The 16,112-nt window shown below is 39.8% G+C and overlaps 1 protein-coding gene across 1 annotated transcript; it reads right to left on the reverse strand.

Moving 5' to 3' along the window:
* Positions 1-8,437: 8,437 nt before the first annotated feature.
* Positions 8,438-10,780, reverse strand: LOC134176108 (uncharacterized). The gene is made up of 2 exons (XM_062642785.1): positions 8,920-10,780; positions 8,438-8,868 (listed from the first exon to the last, which is right to left on the reverse strand). The coding sequence occupies exons 1-2, from the start codon at positions 10,734-10,736 to the stop codon at positions 8,631-8,633; spliced, it is 2,055 nt and encodes a 684-aa protein (XP_062498769.1). The 5' UTR covers positions 10,737-10,780; the 3' UTR covers positions 8,438-8,630.
* Between the last annotated feature and the right edge of the window lie 5,332 nt (positions 10,781-16,112).

Genomic DNA, 16,112 nt, shown 5'->3' on the forward strand with positions numbered 1-16,112 from the left:
GAGGGAGGGACGGAGGGAGAAAGAGAGCTGGCAACGGAGAAAGAAGTATCTAGTTGTTTGACTGTACTGTCTATTCATCAACATGATTTCCACCTGCCTAAAGATGATTTTCGGGATGTTTATGTTTGAGATATGGATTGCCATTGAAGGAACTTCTATCGCACTGCCTTTATGGGTCAACGTTTGGAATTGATCATGCTTTGATTTACCCTAAAGGTGGTTTTCCAACGTCGAAGCACAACGAGGTAAGAGACATCACAGCAGATTTGCTATCTGAAATCTGCTCAGATGTTGCTGTAGAGCCTCATTTTTATCTCATTTCTTGAGAAAGTCTTCAGTGCAGTACTGCAAATTCTGATGATGAAGCATGACTAGGCGTATCTGCACGTGGAGTTTAACAAAGAGGTGAACGCGCATTATTTGACATTAGGGTCTTCTATGCTAACTCGTCAAGTTACAGACATACCAACCCCCAACAAGTATTAGTATATAGCTAGCAATAAGTGTAGATATAGCTAACATCATTTCAAACGATCAAAATACCTCTTATGCACAAACATCCGAAGAGAAAGTGTCGCGTCGAGTCGCGACGAACATTCGCGAGTCATGAGGAGCATTCGCTTATCGGTCGCGAGTCGCTGTGACAACCAATGAGTCGCGGCGATTCTAGACTCGCGTAGGCGTCGCGAGTCACTAGGACAACAAATTGGAAACTCGATCTTTATCACGATCGAGGCATAGTAGATTTATCACTAGACGATAAATTTATCTGCTGCAAATATAGATAAGTAAATGGAGTGATCAAATGCATGCATATCGTGTTTATATATACTCATGCACGTAGGTCGACAGATCGATAGAATTAATTTATCGTGTGATGTCCATTTCTCTCTAGATCTGCACGTAATATACTTTCAAGAAATTGCGAACAAAAGTTTAGATTTAGAATCTAGAAATTTTTGTACTTATGTTTGGTAGATATATCTCATGTGCACGTGCGCTCTCCGCGATAGCATCGCATTTTAATTATTTTTTAATTAATTAATTTCATCTGATTGGTCGCGAGTGACTGAGGCTATAAATATAGTTCTATACATGCAGCTCGAGACAGTGCAATTACACGTGTTGTGCACTAGCTGCATGGCCTGTATATATACGTACATGTTACGTGGTATTGGAATGGTCTCTCACATACATGCATGATGGCATTTACATGTACATACAATCCATGCCATCAATATCCAGTCAAGAACATTCTAAGACACATAGAAGTAATATCAGTCAGATTCAATTGTGTTGGGGAATCGACACACATACATTGTAGATGACTGTCCATTTTAACACAGACAACTCGAGCTGCGATATCTGGAAGTTCAATTGCAACAAACTGATCAGTCTTCTCTACCAAAATGACGTGCTCACGCAATAACTCTTGCAGGTCTCCATAGATGGCCACAATGTCAGACAGGTGGTCGCCACATGATTCACATACAGGCCAATCAAGCCTTTGTATTCTCCGAATTAGTACATATATCTCATTCTGATAACGAATAAACATTTCAGCTTAACCAAAGCAGATGTCAGTGCTTGAATATGTGAACTCGATGGTGTAAGAGTTTCCTTTTGCTTTTGAGGTAATTCTACCATGAATGACAAGACCATTTACTGACATTCTTGTCAATGCAATTGCCACAAATCTATCCTCAATTGTATCTCTTCCTTTCGACATTAGAAGCTTATTGAGAACATGCAGATGTATACTGTTAATATGAGTGAGGTGCACAACACCAATCTTCTGGTTAAGTGTGCTGCAAATAAGCAAATGCAATTTTATCAATTATATTATTATGAACAAATTGTTGACTCCAAACACATCAGTTCTATACCTAATTAAGCCAAATTTGGCTGCCAAACGTATAGCCTGTGGTGTCAATTTATTCTGCTCAGTTACAAATGGCAACAACTCACCAAAAGATCTCAGCATTGCAACTGCTGATGCAATCTGTAATGCAGACCGTATTAGACCGTTATCGACTCCTAGCTGACATGTTTAAACTAACCTGACTGGAGACATACCGAGTTCCATTCACAAACGTTTTTAGCGATCCATTTAATGATTCAAACCATGAGCATGAATACTCGCAAAGTGGCCTCACTTTTCAACCATATCTGGAAGATGCTGTAAGATATGAACCTTCATAGTACATGATCTTATACCTTCAGAGACATAAAAATACCTTCAGAAACATAACAATGAAGGTGTACTGCATGTTTGCAATAGTCATGTCAAACATTAGTATTCATGTTATTGAAAACAATAGCTTTCTATTTAGTTCCAAATACGAAAACATACCATAAAGATGTTCATGGCGTTCATAGAACTTCAATAACACTCTTCTTGCATGATCAATCTCACTATGAGTAACTTTTTCACCACAGAGCAGACGGCAGCCTACAACAAGCAACGAGTAGTGAATGTAATACTCCTTTGGAAGAACTCCACGTAGAACTGGTAGCGACCAATAAATAGCCATGACCTAAATTCATTGGCTGAGGAGACAAGAAAAACTGACGTGTTAATAGCTGTGTCATATGGTTCCTTTCTTTGCAGCAACTTTCCAAGTAGTGAACTCTATTAGGGTGCGTGGGGTCCCATTGATTACATTTGGAGGACTGATTGAAGCAGCCGCTTATCAAGAATGAAATCTACATAGAAAGCAACTGTTGAAACGAAATTATGCCAACTAAACTAATCAACAGTAATACTTAGTCACCAATAAAGTATGGCTCTTAAGATGAACACAACCATCTGTCAATCAAATTTCTTACTATCTCCAAACAGACTACGTGCATCCAATCAACACAACTGCAGCAAAAAGTGGGGAAGCCGCTGGAAGCATTTCATTGACCTAAAATTGCCACACATTTGAATATTATTGTGTAAACTGCACAAACACTGATTTTACCGTTATCTGCAACTCAACAGCTTCAGTCACGTCATGTTTAAGACTATTGTGAGTTGTAAGTGTTACACAAGGATCATAGGGCCAATAACGATGGAGATGGTCATCACCAATGGTTACTCCAGTGTGATTACAGAAACAGCAGGCACAGCGACCTTAGTGGTGTTTCATGCTGAGTAGCATAGCTCTTGCTGGAAGGTCGCAGGTGGCAATGGTTAACTTTGCTCTACAGTGTTGAAAGCCTTTGTGAGTTTGAACTACCATGCCTGTTTGTCAACACCATGATTTCATCAACATGTTTACCATAATGAAGTCATCTCAACCTTCTATAGACAGTATTCTCAGCTGGTCTATCAATGGTTGAAGGAATGCCTGAATAGGTGGCTTCGATTTCGTAAACCACAGACAACCAAAGTTTTATAAACTTCAGAGAAAATCTGTCAATTCAAATTTATATTACTAATACTGAAATGACTTATGCATTTCAGCTAATTAACTTACCGAGAATTTTCAGAAAGTTTGTTCACTGTCATATAGACTGGCAGCAGTATACCATTCCTTGAAGTCTTGAATATCGAAACACCATCAGTGTTAAGAGTCAAAGTTATATGCCACTTTGATGGATTCCTGACACCATTTTCCAAAATGTCGTAATTTTGACCTCTGACTATATCTGAAACTTTAGAACTTTGTCTCTTCTGAAAATTGTGAGAGAATTGCTTACAAAAGCAATCATCTAAACAGTACATGTAGTGTAGAACAAAAAGCCACACACCATTGTAATCAACAGATTAAAACCTTCAAATAACTTGGTTAAAGAAGCCAGGATATCAACAACAAGAACTGCATTAGGTTCTGATCCAAGGTCTTGACATGTACTATTGGAGCAAGACTGTGTGTCTTTTGGTAACAATGACTGACATTGTGAACAGACTGAAGCCTTGTTAACATAGTACATTGCTCCCTTCTTCTTCATGTATGACTTTAATTGATAGACAGACGTAACAACTTTATGGCCATTTGGCAAATTAGCAGTGATCAATTCAATGAGATCTTGCGCAGCTTTCATAGAGAGCTTGTGGTGAAGGACAAAGGTGATTATCAGAACACAGTTCATTCTAACACTCAAATCACACCCTGGGAAAACATAATCTTCATCAGATATATCTTCAGGAGCTCCTGTGTCATGGGAATCACAATAGGTTTCCTCACTCAAGCCAAATAAAAGTCTGCCACATTTTCATCCATGTTGCACTCATCACTATAATTTTTGCAGTTTCCGTCAGCATTGTGATTGGCATTAGTGCCTGCTGGAGAAGATTGAGAAGAGCAAGATTGCATACCATGACAAACACTCTCACACGGTGAACTACCTGAAATTTAAAAAAGTCTTTAAGACTTAACTGAAGTTTCTTTATAATCTGCATAAAATCTATATATGCAGAGTGGAATATAAGGCAAAAATTTTGGTTGGACATCGTGCTCTAGCAAAAGAAGTTGACCTAATATTTGAAATTTTGGCATTCATTCTTATTTGATTTCACAAATTTCTTGTTATTATTGACATCAACATTTAGTTCAATTTCTTTACTTGTTGCATCATATTCACTAATGTATTTATTTTCTATCAAAATCAAAACAAAATGGCTCATTTGCTGTTGTTCGGTTGCATTGTTATTGAACATGACGATGGATATTCCCAAATGCCCATCATGTTCTAGTCTAAGCATATTCTTTCTCATACATTTGAGAATAACTAACTGATGTTCCCTCAACCATCTCTTAATACTAGTAATGCATCTCGAATTTCCTCAACGTCTTCCTCAACCGCCTTAATAAACACATCCACTATGCCATCTACACTAACAGGACTTTGTTGTCGTCTAGACAACGCATTAGCTCCTTGCAAGTCTCTCCCAGGAACATAAACAACTTGAAAGTTAAATTTAATCAAAGGCATCTTAAACGTTGAATCCGCGGAGATTATTGATCTAAGTCTTGCTTGTTGACAATAGTGACTAAAGGTTTATAATCAGTTTCAATTAATAAATGTTTTATCTCGACCCAACAGAAATGATTCAAATCGGTCACATCCCAAGCCAAATTTTGCCAATGCTTCTTTATAAATTTGTGAAAAACATTTTCTTGATCTGTCAACGTTCTTGATGCATACATAACCTGAGCTTTTCTTCTATCTGACTGAATTTGCAGCAATGCAGCACCTATACGATGCGATGAGGCATCGGCCGAGACAATTGCTTTACCTTCGTCACTATAAAATGCTAAAAGTGGTGCTTAAAAAATCAATTGCTACAAATGTGACAAAACTCTTTTCATGTTTAATTGTCCAGTTCCTATCTCTATCCTCGCTAAGCATGTTTCTCAGTGGAACTACTTTGTGAGCAAATTCAGGCACAAACTTTGCCAAATAACTAAACATCACTAAAATAGTGCATAACTGTTCTATATTTGTTGGACTGTCTAGTGAAGTTAATGCACTAATCTGGTTTGAATCAGCCTTCAAAGCTTCGTTAAACAAAACATAACAAAACAATATGACTTCAAGTTTCCGTGCTGGCATTTGCTTATATTCAACTTCAATCCAATGGCCTTCCATTTTTTTAGAACCCGCCTCAATCGTTGATCGCGCTCTTCTTTGTTCACACATCATACCACGATGTTATCAATAGAACGATCACAGCCAACTATTCCTGCCAAGCTCTTCCTCACCACTCCCTAAAAATTTCTGGACCAGAGGTAATGCCTAATGCCAATCTAAGACATCGGTAACGTCAAAATGGTCTAATAAACGTTGTTAGTAACGATATGCTTCTATATATAAGAAATCTGCCAAAATCCTGATTTAGCATCAAGATTTGTAAAACAATTACACATTGCATCTTACCAAAAATCTTCTCTGCCACTGGAATTTCGAAACGTTCACGTCTTATGAACAGATTGAACTTATTGAAGTCAACACACACCATTATTTAACCATTCTTCTTGAGAACTGGTACTATAAATGCAAACCAATCTGTCGGTTCGACTACTTCTTGAAAAATTCACATCTTCTACAGGCTCTCTAATTGATTCTTTTCAATGTAGCAGCAACGGAAGCTTTACGCGTTGAAGAGCAAAACTGAATATGGAACTGCACCATCTTTCATCCTAATTTGAAAGACACGATCTTTTGTAAGTCCTGGAGTACCAATCACAGTAGAATAATTTTTTAGAACTGAGTCCTTTACAACTGATTGTCATTTCTATCTACTTCAGTTATTCGTTTGAACATTTCTTGTTTTTGACATGCATTCGGTTCCTTTATTGGTGAAGTAGTTGCCGCCACAACATAACACTGTAAATGGTGAGTTGTTCCATGCTCCACCTGACACGAGCATTGTCTATCTACCGGCAGTTGTCTAGATAACCAATATGGCATTAATCTAATTTAGCCGGTTCCAGTGCTAGTTTATCTGTTAGTCTACAATAAACACTCCGAGCAAGACATTAACTTGAGCTCCTGTGTCTAGTTTAAAGTTCACCATAATGCCGTTATTGCTCGAAGACATAGACCAAACGTCTGACATTGAGCCACCTAGAGCACTAACAAACATTTCAGCGGACTGTTCTTCTTGCATCTTCGTTACCTGCACTTGTGCCTTATTAAGTTTGCACTTACTTGCAAAATGTAGTCCACACTCTAAACAATTCTTGTTAAGGCATGACATCTTCTATCTGTACGATTCCTTCCACACCTAGGACAATCCCCGATGAGTTGCCGATCTCCCGTCCTTTTACTTTCTTTTTTAACTGCATATAGGTCGTTTGTCGTACTGGTGGATCCAAATTCTAACACTTTCAACTGAAACTGGGACAATTCTGATGTCTTGCATATCGCCACTGCTTTCTCTAACGTCACGTCCAGTCCATCTCTCTAAACAATATCTCTCCATCTTGACTTCAGAACTCTACAAACTAGCCTGTCGTTTACCAATGACTCACTGCTGGCTCCGAATTCGCGCGTCTTCTCTAATGGACGTAATTCAGTAACATGGTTTTCAATTGCCTAACCTTGCATTTCATCTCTCATAAAGAATCAATCTCTTTCGTACGCTACGCTCAATTTTGGAATAAAGTGTTCTTCAAAAATTTTCATAATGTATTCAAGCTTGTCTTTACTTTCTTTAGCGCCAAAAACAAAAGTATTACAAAACGTCTAGAGCCTCCGGACCGATTGAGTGTAGAAACACCGACGCGACGTTTGCACAGGACCCGCTTAAGATTTCAATCACGAACCTAATAGATACATTTTGAACCGCTGCTTCCACTTCTTTCACGCAATGGGCAAGTTTCTAGTTGCCATCACGATAGATGCTCTGGAGAATTCAGACGCTCCATTTTATGGTACTTTGTAGTATACTTTTGTATGGCAATGTAATATACTTGAGTATAGCAATATAACAAATCAAAACACGTAAACAAATTGTGTAATGACAACTTGAATTACAACGCGACGTGTGCTATCCCCACAGCCTGTATTCTGACTAAACACGGATATATCAATTAAACTATTCACACAAGTCCCGTATATTACAATTGGTAGCTGTGGAAACGTAATAGGTATCCTTTTAGGTACATAGGCATATATACTGCATGTATATGTATATAGAATATGCAAACAGTGTAGACAGATCGTGATGAAATTATGACTAGGTAGTGTATGGGTTGTTGTTTGAATATCATTTGTTTGCAATTCTTCTAATTCAACCGTAGACAATGTCGCCGTACACGCTTAGAATCCGTGTGCGATCGTTAGCAAGACCCATTTTTAATATATAGAATGCTCATAGTAAGCACCTCAGTAGTAGATGTTTTGAACTGTGCAGCTATAGCCATGCAGCTTTACAATTTGATATTTCTACTTGCATTAAATTTAGTTTTTAATTTTCTTTCTAAAATATAAATTGACAAACGTGTCATATACGGATACAGATGGATAGGCCGTTGTCTCTTCCTGTATTCAGACAATATGCTGCTCTTCTGTTTCTGCAATGAACCTGCACGTGTAGAAACATCATTATATAACTTTGACACAATCACGGGTTTCAGAGGTTGATATCTTTCTCTATCAATCCTCAATTGGCAATTTAAGCAAAATCGTTCACCTTTTTGCACAGTGGACCACATGCTTATCTTTTCCAATATTGATAGCAAAGACTTACTATCTGCAAAGTTTCACCATCTGCAGGTTTAATGCAAATAATATTTATTAATATCAACTATTTTTGCACAACTTGATGAAGTCCAGTTCATTGATATCTCGTGTAGTGAGGAACTGGTCTTGGTACAGTGTTAAATGCAATTATTTAACACTGAAAGAACAAATATGATCAGAAGGTGAGCGCTACCGAAACTCACTGAGCAACAATCGGCATGAATATATAAATTTTGAGAAATGTCATTAACGTGCGCTAAATAACGTGTATATATTGCTAAAGAACTGCATTCTATTAGAGTGAAAAATAATTTTACGACTATCACTCCCAATTCCAATATCGTATGCTATAGCAGTCTAATCTTCTCTACCTCTGGATAGTAGCAAGAACTTAATCGTCACTACACTAGCAGCAGCAATTGGCCAAAAATCAGAACAGTGATATAGACACTCTAACATGCATCTTCCACATGAATGTTTTCCAAACAGCTGACAACTTCGCTAAACGACGGTCGTTTCCGAGCTCTTTCTGCCCAACAGGCTTGCATTACTGTTGCATACTCATCAAGGCAATCGTCTGGAACGACGGGACGCTCGCCTCTTTCCACGGCGTCGTCGACTTGGTGAGCAAACCGATACTGCTGGAAAGGAAAGCCACGTGACCAAATCTCCCAAAGCACAATTCCAAAACTAAACACTAAATATGTTATTAAATACAATTAAATTAACATCATCGAGTACCTGTAGACATCGATGGATTCATCGTAGATCTCTCGTCGTGCTAACTCTGGTGCACTCCATCTCACTGTCCCAATGCTATTTTCAGACAAATCTGTCATCTCAACTAGAAGTTCATTTTCAGAATCATTTCTGCTGACTGAATTGTTTCGCTTTGATAGTCGGTTTTTGTGTGCACCACCAAAGAGTCTTCCAAGACCAAAATCAGCCACTTTGACAATCCAACTTTTGCAAACGAGTAAATTCTCACTTTTCAGATCTCGATGAATTCTTGGCGGGTTCAATTTGTGAAGAAATTTCATTCCTTTCGAAGCGTCTAGAGCAAAATCTATTTTACGATTTTGATTGATTTCAATACTAACGTCATCCAGTACGTGACGTAATGAACCTCGATGCGCAAACTCGACGACGAGAAACGGTCGTGCTTGTGGACTCGTTTTACCGGCACCGATGAAAAGTACAATATTTCGATGACGCATTGTTTGCATAAATTTAATTTCACCTGCAAATTCCAATGACGATTGTGTTTCGTCATTGTCAATCAGCATTTTTACAGCAACGTCTATGTTACGGTATTGCGCTTTCCACACTCTTCCCGAAGCTCCTCCTCCTATTTCGTCCAGCAGTTCTATTTCTTGCCAACTGATCTGCCACGCATCATTCAAAATTTCTATGTGACGACAGAAAGCCATTTCTCGTTCTTTTCGTTTCTTGATGATGCGCCGTAATACAACTACGAGTACAGTAATAATACCTATAACAATAATAACTCCCGTTCCAATGTAATAATAAGTTGCGTCTTGACAGTGAGAACCAGTGAAGCCGATCGTACATATACATACGGGAACTTGCGTTAACGTGTTGCTCATCACCAGACATCTCCCATGACGGCAGGTACCTGTGACACAAACGTTGCAGGCGGTCAACCTCGATGATCGCTCACTTCTCGTCGTCGTTCCGTTTGGACATTTGCGGCAATCGGTCGTCTTTATATCAGAGTAAAAGCCTATTTTGCAGACGTCGCACGGAAAACGAGAAATGTTGCTCGACCCTAGTCCTTCTGGACATCCCGCTTTTATGTAAAGTAAACTAGAAGGTTCTAAACTTATAAGATATCCTCCTCGGAAATGCAAAGATGAAGAGAGAGACTTGTGCGGCATATCTTTTAGTTTTTCAAGTGTGACGAAATTCCAAGTCTGCAAGTGAACAATAAACATCCACAAATGGAAATCTCCATCAAAATTAAAATGCCTGTTTGCAATAGACAAAGGACACCTAGATGCAATCCAAAGCGTTTTACTTTGAGCAGTCGCCGCAAAATAGCAAATATCATCGATAGAATTAAGATGTGGAAGTTTGTTGGCTGGTTCTAAATATCTCCACGAATTGTTAATCATGTCATATTTCCATAATTCTAAGTTCAAATTAAAATGGATGTCGTATCCACCAAAAACAAACATGTCGCCTTCCATAATTGCAGCAGCATGACCACATCGAGGTGAGGGGACGCTCCCTGCAAAGTCGTTATTCATGTTTCCTACTCCGGACCCACTGCTCTCGATCATTTTCAATTTCGTCCAATTTGTATTTGTAAGAGAAAATTGCCAAAGATCATTAAATACGTTATGTTCATTACAACCTCCAAACAACAACGCTGACGTCGAGTTGATGGTGACGACTGTAAAGCCATATCTAGAAGGACTAGGACTTGACGCTAATTTCATGTTATCTCTTGAAGCGATCAGTAGTGTGTACCTACGTGAAACCACCAGCAACACATTTTCCTGCATGTGCATGCTTACGGTCACAGACGTCATCATTTCATTGGGTATATTTATTCCTGTAACGTTGAGATATCCCTCCATTTGCCATCGCATCGTGCCTAAGTTCATCGACCACATGGCTAGGGACGCAAACCTCACATCGTGTGACAGAAAGGCAATCCGATAATATGTGTCTCTCCACAAAGACTGAAATCCGTAATGTGATGGAATTAGAAAAGTATTGTCTATTCTAGCCATATTCCACGATCGTTCTCCCGTCTCATTGTGTCTCTGCAGACTCCAAGAACTTGAGCTACTACAACGTTTATTGAAATGATGGAAGTAATACTTAATATCCTGACTGGCAACTTGTACAATATATCTAACTTCTGTCGACATTGCATTCTTCATGAACAATAAAGCATACGAAGAAATAATCGATTCCATATCATCTTCCTTCTGTATCTTTTCCACAAAAACGACCCCATTAAAAAGAGACAGCCTAATAACTAAATATCGAAGAAAATTTATATAAAGAATCTCTCTTCTATCATTAATAAAAAGAACATCAAAAATTGTGTCCACAGCTACTATCCTCCAAATATCATCCGGAAGGCAGAGTTTCGTTCTATTCCAAATCGATTTCTTTACCGAATATTGCCAAATGCATCCGTCAACCATAGCTAATACTGTTGTCTTTCCTGACCAAGCACCAACTAAATGTAAACTATGAGAGAAAGGAATTGCGTTGTTTCCTACTTTCTCCCAACGATATGTTGTCAGTTCTATCAAACAGCTCAGTCTGTAGCTCACAAAATGATTTCCATCGCCAATAGGGTAGAAAACAGAAATATCCTGACTACAGGAGCACAAAGAATGCTCGCTTTCCACGGCTTCTGCGAAAATGTCATCACGAATATCCGTCCAAGTTGGCCCATCGCCCACAATAGCGACTCGTTTCCAACTCAGTTGTTCGAACATAAATATCCAAGTGCTGTTGATAGCATCAGGAGACAGAATGATGGCGTGTGAACTACAAATTGTCACCAGACGTAACCAGGTGTTCCATGTATATCCGTTGGCAACACTATCAATCATTTTCCAAGAGCTTGCTTCTTCGTAATAAATCCACGTTTGGTAATTATTTGAATTATCCAAAAACGCGGCACCAGTTTCTCTTTTAAAAATTGTTTTTCCAAATACCAGTATTCTATAACGATATTCTTGAATTGTCATCGATGGTTTAATAACTAATACTGCATATGTATAGTTCGTCATAAGTGGAGTATTGCATGTCCAAGAACTGAAACGTCCAAACTTATTGAAAGTCTGACAAGTGCTGTTAAAACCTCCAAAAGTTTTAGTATCTTTGCTTGCAAAGGTTGTAGGCGAGATATTGTCAAGTGGAAGTTGTTGTACTCCGTTCTTTGTGTTTCGACTTGGAGATGAGCTTTTGCTTAGCTTGTAATTTGCAATAGACAGAGTAAGCAAAAATGTGTACCATGACAATTCCATGCTCGCATTCGGCAATAAGTTGCTCTTGCTAAAGCAAAAGTATAAATAAAACGGAAACGATTTTGATTGTCAAACAATCTTAATAGAAAGCGATATTCCAAATGTATGCACGTATATATTATTGCTATACTGCAGACTAGTGTTCATTGGTATTAGAAATACAAAGACCTAACAAACAAACAAACACAGACCGACAAACAGTTAGACAAACTAACAGACAACAATGCTATACTGTACTTCCTGGCAACGACCGAGTAGCCAACCTCCATTTGCGCGATCACAAAAATTTGATATAAGTGTAATACTATTAGATACTAGCAAAAGCGTGATCAGAGGCAAAAAATCATGATTTTGATAATCCACTTGTACTAAAGTTATTTGTTAATTACGTATGTATAAAGCTTTACTTGTGTAATGTAACAGTACTGTAGTCAATAGCAATTGCTTTATCGTACTTGAAAACAAACTCTCCATAGATTCTAACAATAATTTCTTTGTCACACAGTAAAAGTTTTAGCCAGCAATAAGATCAGAAAGTGCCGTCATGGTCAGCTAGCTCTCAATGCCTCCATTTCTTCTTTTGATGATATAAGTACGACTATCAGCAGTTCGTCAGATGCCAGTAATTTCGTCTTCTCTAACAAAGTTAGGTACAGTGTACACTTTAATATGCAAGTCAATTGCAAGCGGTTGTTCTATGAGTCAAGAGCATGTTGTGGTTGAGCAGACCAAGCAAATTCTACCATGAGAGAATATGACGTCATCGTGATGAGCTCAGTCACGTAGTGCTTCGTATGGGCGGCCTTGTATGTCACAAGAGGATGGTTTGCCCGGGGAGAGCAGATGGACACACCGTCCGTGAACAAAGTAACACTTACTTTGTACGAACTATTGCAATAGAGTAAACCTACTTCGGTTGTGCTAGTCTCAAAATTACCTAGGACTAAGCAGACTTTCTCAAGAACGCAATGATAATTTCTTCAACGGTTGTCGTTCCAGAGAAACCCTTCGTTTCCTATGAAGCCTCGCAAATGTGCGCAATGGTTACCAAGAATACTCGTACGACCTCTACATCGTCCGTTCGGCGCGATATTACACGTTTCGTTACTAACGAATAGTAAATCTGTGCTTCTGAAGACACGTTCTAACATATGAAATCAAACCAAATTCGGAGAGGGGTGCATGGCTAGCGAAAGGGAAATTCGGTCTAACTAGTTTAGCTTTCTGAAACTTGCAACACGCACTACATAGATAACGTTTAACCGGTTTGGCCAAACCTGTTTACTCGACTCTGTTCTTGTTCACGTCAGCCATTATGAACTCTAGCAGCTGACTTCCCAGTACTGTCTAAGCAAACATGACTCTTGCAATGGCATCTGTATGCATTAGAGTCCCTAATCAGGTCTCAGATATCGACACTTGTACGCTTTCTAGTGGCTGCTATCTTCTTTTGTTCTGTTCCTGTATTGCTTGCTGTAGCGTGGACTAACTTCGATTTCGTTTCGGAGAAACGTCGGGAATTATTGTACCGTTATTGACTTTGTATAGTATACACGTTGTACGTTCCACTAGCCTAGTGTTTTCGTCTACGCGTGGTATCTATAATAAATATAGGACGACTTCTCCCTATGCGGGATGACCAACGTACTGTATCAAACCAGCGGTCGGCTCGTTAAAGAGGGACACGTCTCTTCTTTCTTCGAATATTACGCATCTCAAAGGTTATCAGTGTACAAATTGTGAATGGTCGACGCGACGCGACGTTGGACGGACGCGACGCTCGCTACGCGACGCGTCGAAATAGAACCAAATTTTATTTGAGCGTCGAACCGGAAGCTGTTCACGTCGCGTCGGAAGTAGCACCTTAATCTCGACCAATCACAGCCAACTATAAATGCACGTGTGGCTTCCGTGAGCAATGATTATTGATTTCGGCGCAGTACTCGACGTCGAGCGGTCTATAGATTGTGTATGGAGCTGTCCTTGCTTGTGGATGATCAACTGCAAGATGTACAAAGGCCTGCGTGCCAGGGAGAACGCGTAGAAATTGAGTTTGAGCAAGTTGGGAGTTCCGGCAGAGTTGTGCTAGTAGAAAATCGAAGCGCGAGTGGTCGGTTCAATAATTTAGGCAGCGACGTCTACCGCGCGCTGAAATCGTATTGTGAATGGTACGACGCGTGTGACGCGATACCTGCCACTCCCACGCAAGACAACGTGACAGGACGCACGCGACGCGACGCTCAAGCGTTCCCATATTGTAAATCCAGCTTAACGAATAGTGAATCTGTGATTCAGAAGACACAATCGAACTTAAGAAATCATAAAGCCAAAGTCGGAGAGGGGTGCATGGGTAGCGAGAGGGAAACTCGCGCTAACTAGTCTATCTTTTCTGAGACTGGCATCACGGACTACATAGATAACGTTTAATTAACCCTTTCAGTCAAACCTGTCAACTCGGATCTGTTCTGGTTCACGTCCACGATTATGAACTCTAACAGCCGACTTCCCAGTATTAGTCTCGCCCAGACGCGATGTGGATTGCAGCCCCGGATGCGCTTCTAACACCACTATCTTTGGTCTGGTACCGCCCGTTGCGGTCAGCGTTATTCATGTCCCTACGGACATGATTAGTGTCAGTTACAAGCGTACTTTTTCGGCGTATTAGATTACAGGAAACGATTTTCGCTTGAGATCTTCGCTAATTAGCGTGCAGTGCGTGTAGGCAGCAGTCCAATGCATTGCAAGAGAGGTATATGACGCATTGCAGCTTCAACTGAGAAGCTGTGTACGCGTTCAAAGGCGTATGATGCACTGCAAGTGCCATTTCTGATCTGCCATTTCACCGCGAAGCTCTCCAACGTAGTTGCAATCTCTTTCTAATGCTTGACAGCGATCTAAAATTGCAATATCGACAAGTACAGAGGCTAGAACAACGTCAAAGTCCAATCGAAAGCTCAGTTCCTAGCTAATAACATTAATATGACCCGCGCTGAAGAATTTGATTAAATACCTACTTCCGCCCAGAAAGGCGGAACCAGACCAAACGTAGTGCTGATGGCAACTCATCCGCGGCTGCAATCCACACTGCGTCTGGGGCGAGGCTATCCCAGTACTCTCTAGAGCTCTTACGGTCTCAGTGGCCCGTAACTGGGGTTACATGTCATATCGTTATGATATTAAGTTTTGTTGGCATATCTGTGTTATTGACCACGCCACTTCCGCGAAACGGACGTTCGCACACTTAATCTCAAACTGGCAGCGAAAACGAAAATAAATTCAAGTATTGGTTTACTGCAACGTTTTCTCGAAGTCTTTGAAACTGTACAATGCATGGGACTATGCACTGTCGCGTTTCTTTCGGCAAAACAACGTCTAGCTAACGCGCGCTAAGTCATTAACCTAGGTGTTTAGCTGTTCCGACGTCGTCATTTAATAACTTTAAGAAATTTGAAAACAACCTTTGCGGGAACGCCATATCCTCTTCTTTCGAACGACGTAACGTTATCACGGTTCCAATTAAGTCTAACGACGTCAAAGACCAAAATGTAACCCGGATACTTCATCCTTTCTTTGTGCCCAAGTGTCATGCTTTTTTGACAACTACTCAAACGACTTGAGCTAGTTTTTAAACACAATTTAACTGCTACGGTAAACCAGAAACGCATTCGAAGTGCGAGAACTTGGATGTCAACGGTTGTTGCGAGTTAGTTTGCTGAGAAGGTCGACGCGTCAGGGAAGCAGTCGCCACTGCAGGTATGGAACTCGATTGGTTTGCTTGTGCCGTCAGTGGATGTCTATTGATTATTGGTTAGAGTTGTTTGAGTTTTGTTTCTGTGAGTTCTTTCTACGAATTATAAGGAGATTGTTTGTGATGAGGGATTATATAATGTTGGGTGAAAAACTATTCGAAGTATATTG

Source organism: Corticium candelabrum, chromosome 2 (assembly GCF_963422355.1).
Source record: "Corticium candelabrum chromosome 2, ooCorCand1.1, whole genome shotgun sequence".
NCBI classification, from domain to species: Eukaryota; Metazoa; Porifera; class Homoscleromorpha; order Homosclerophorida; family Plakinidae; genus Corticium; species Corticium candelabrum.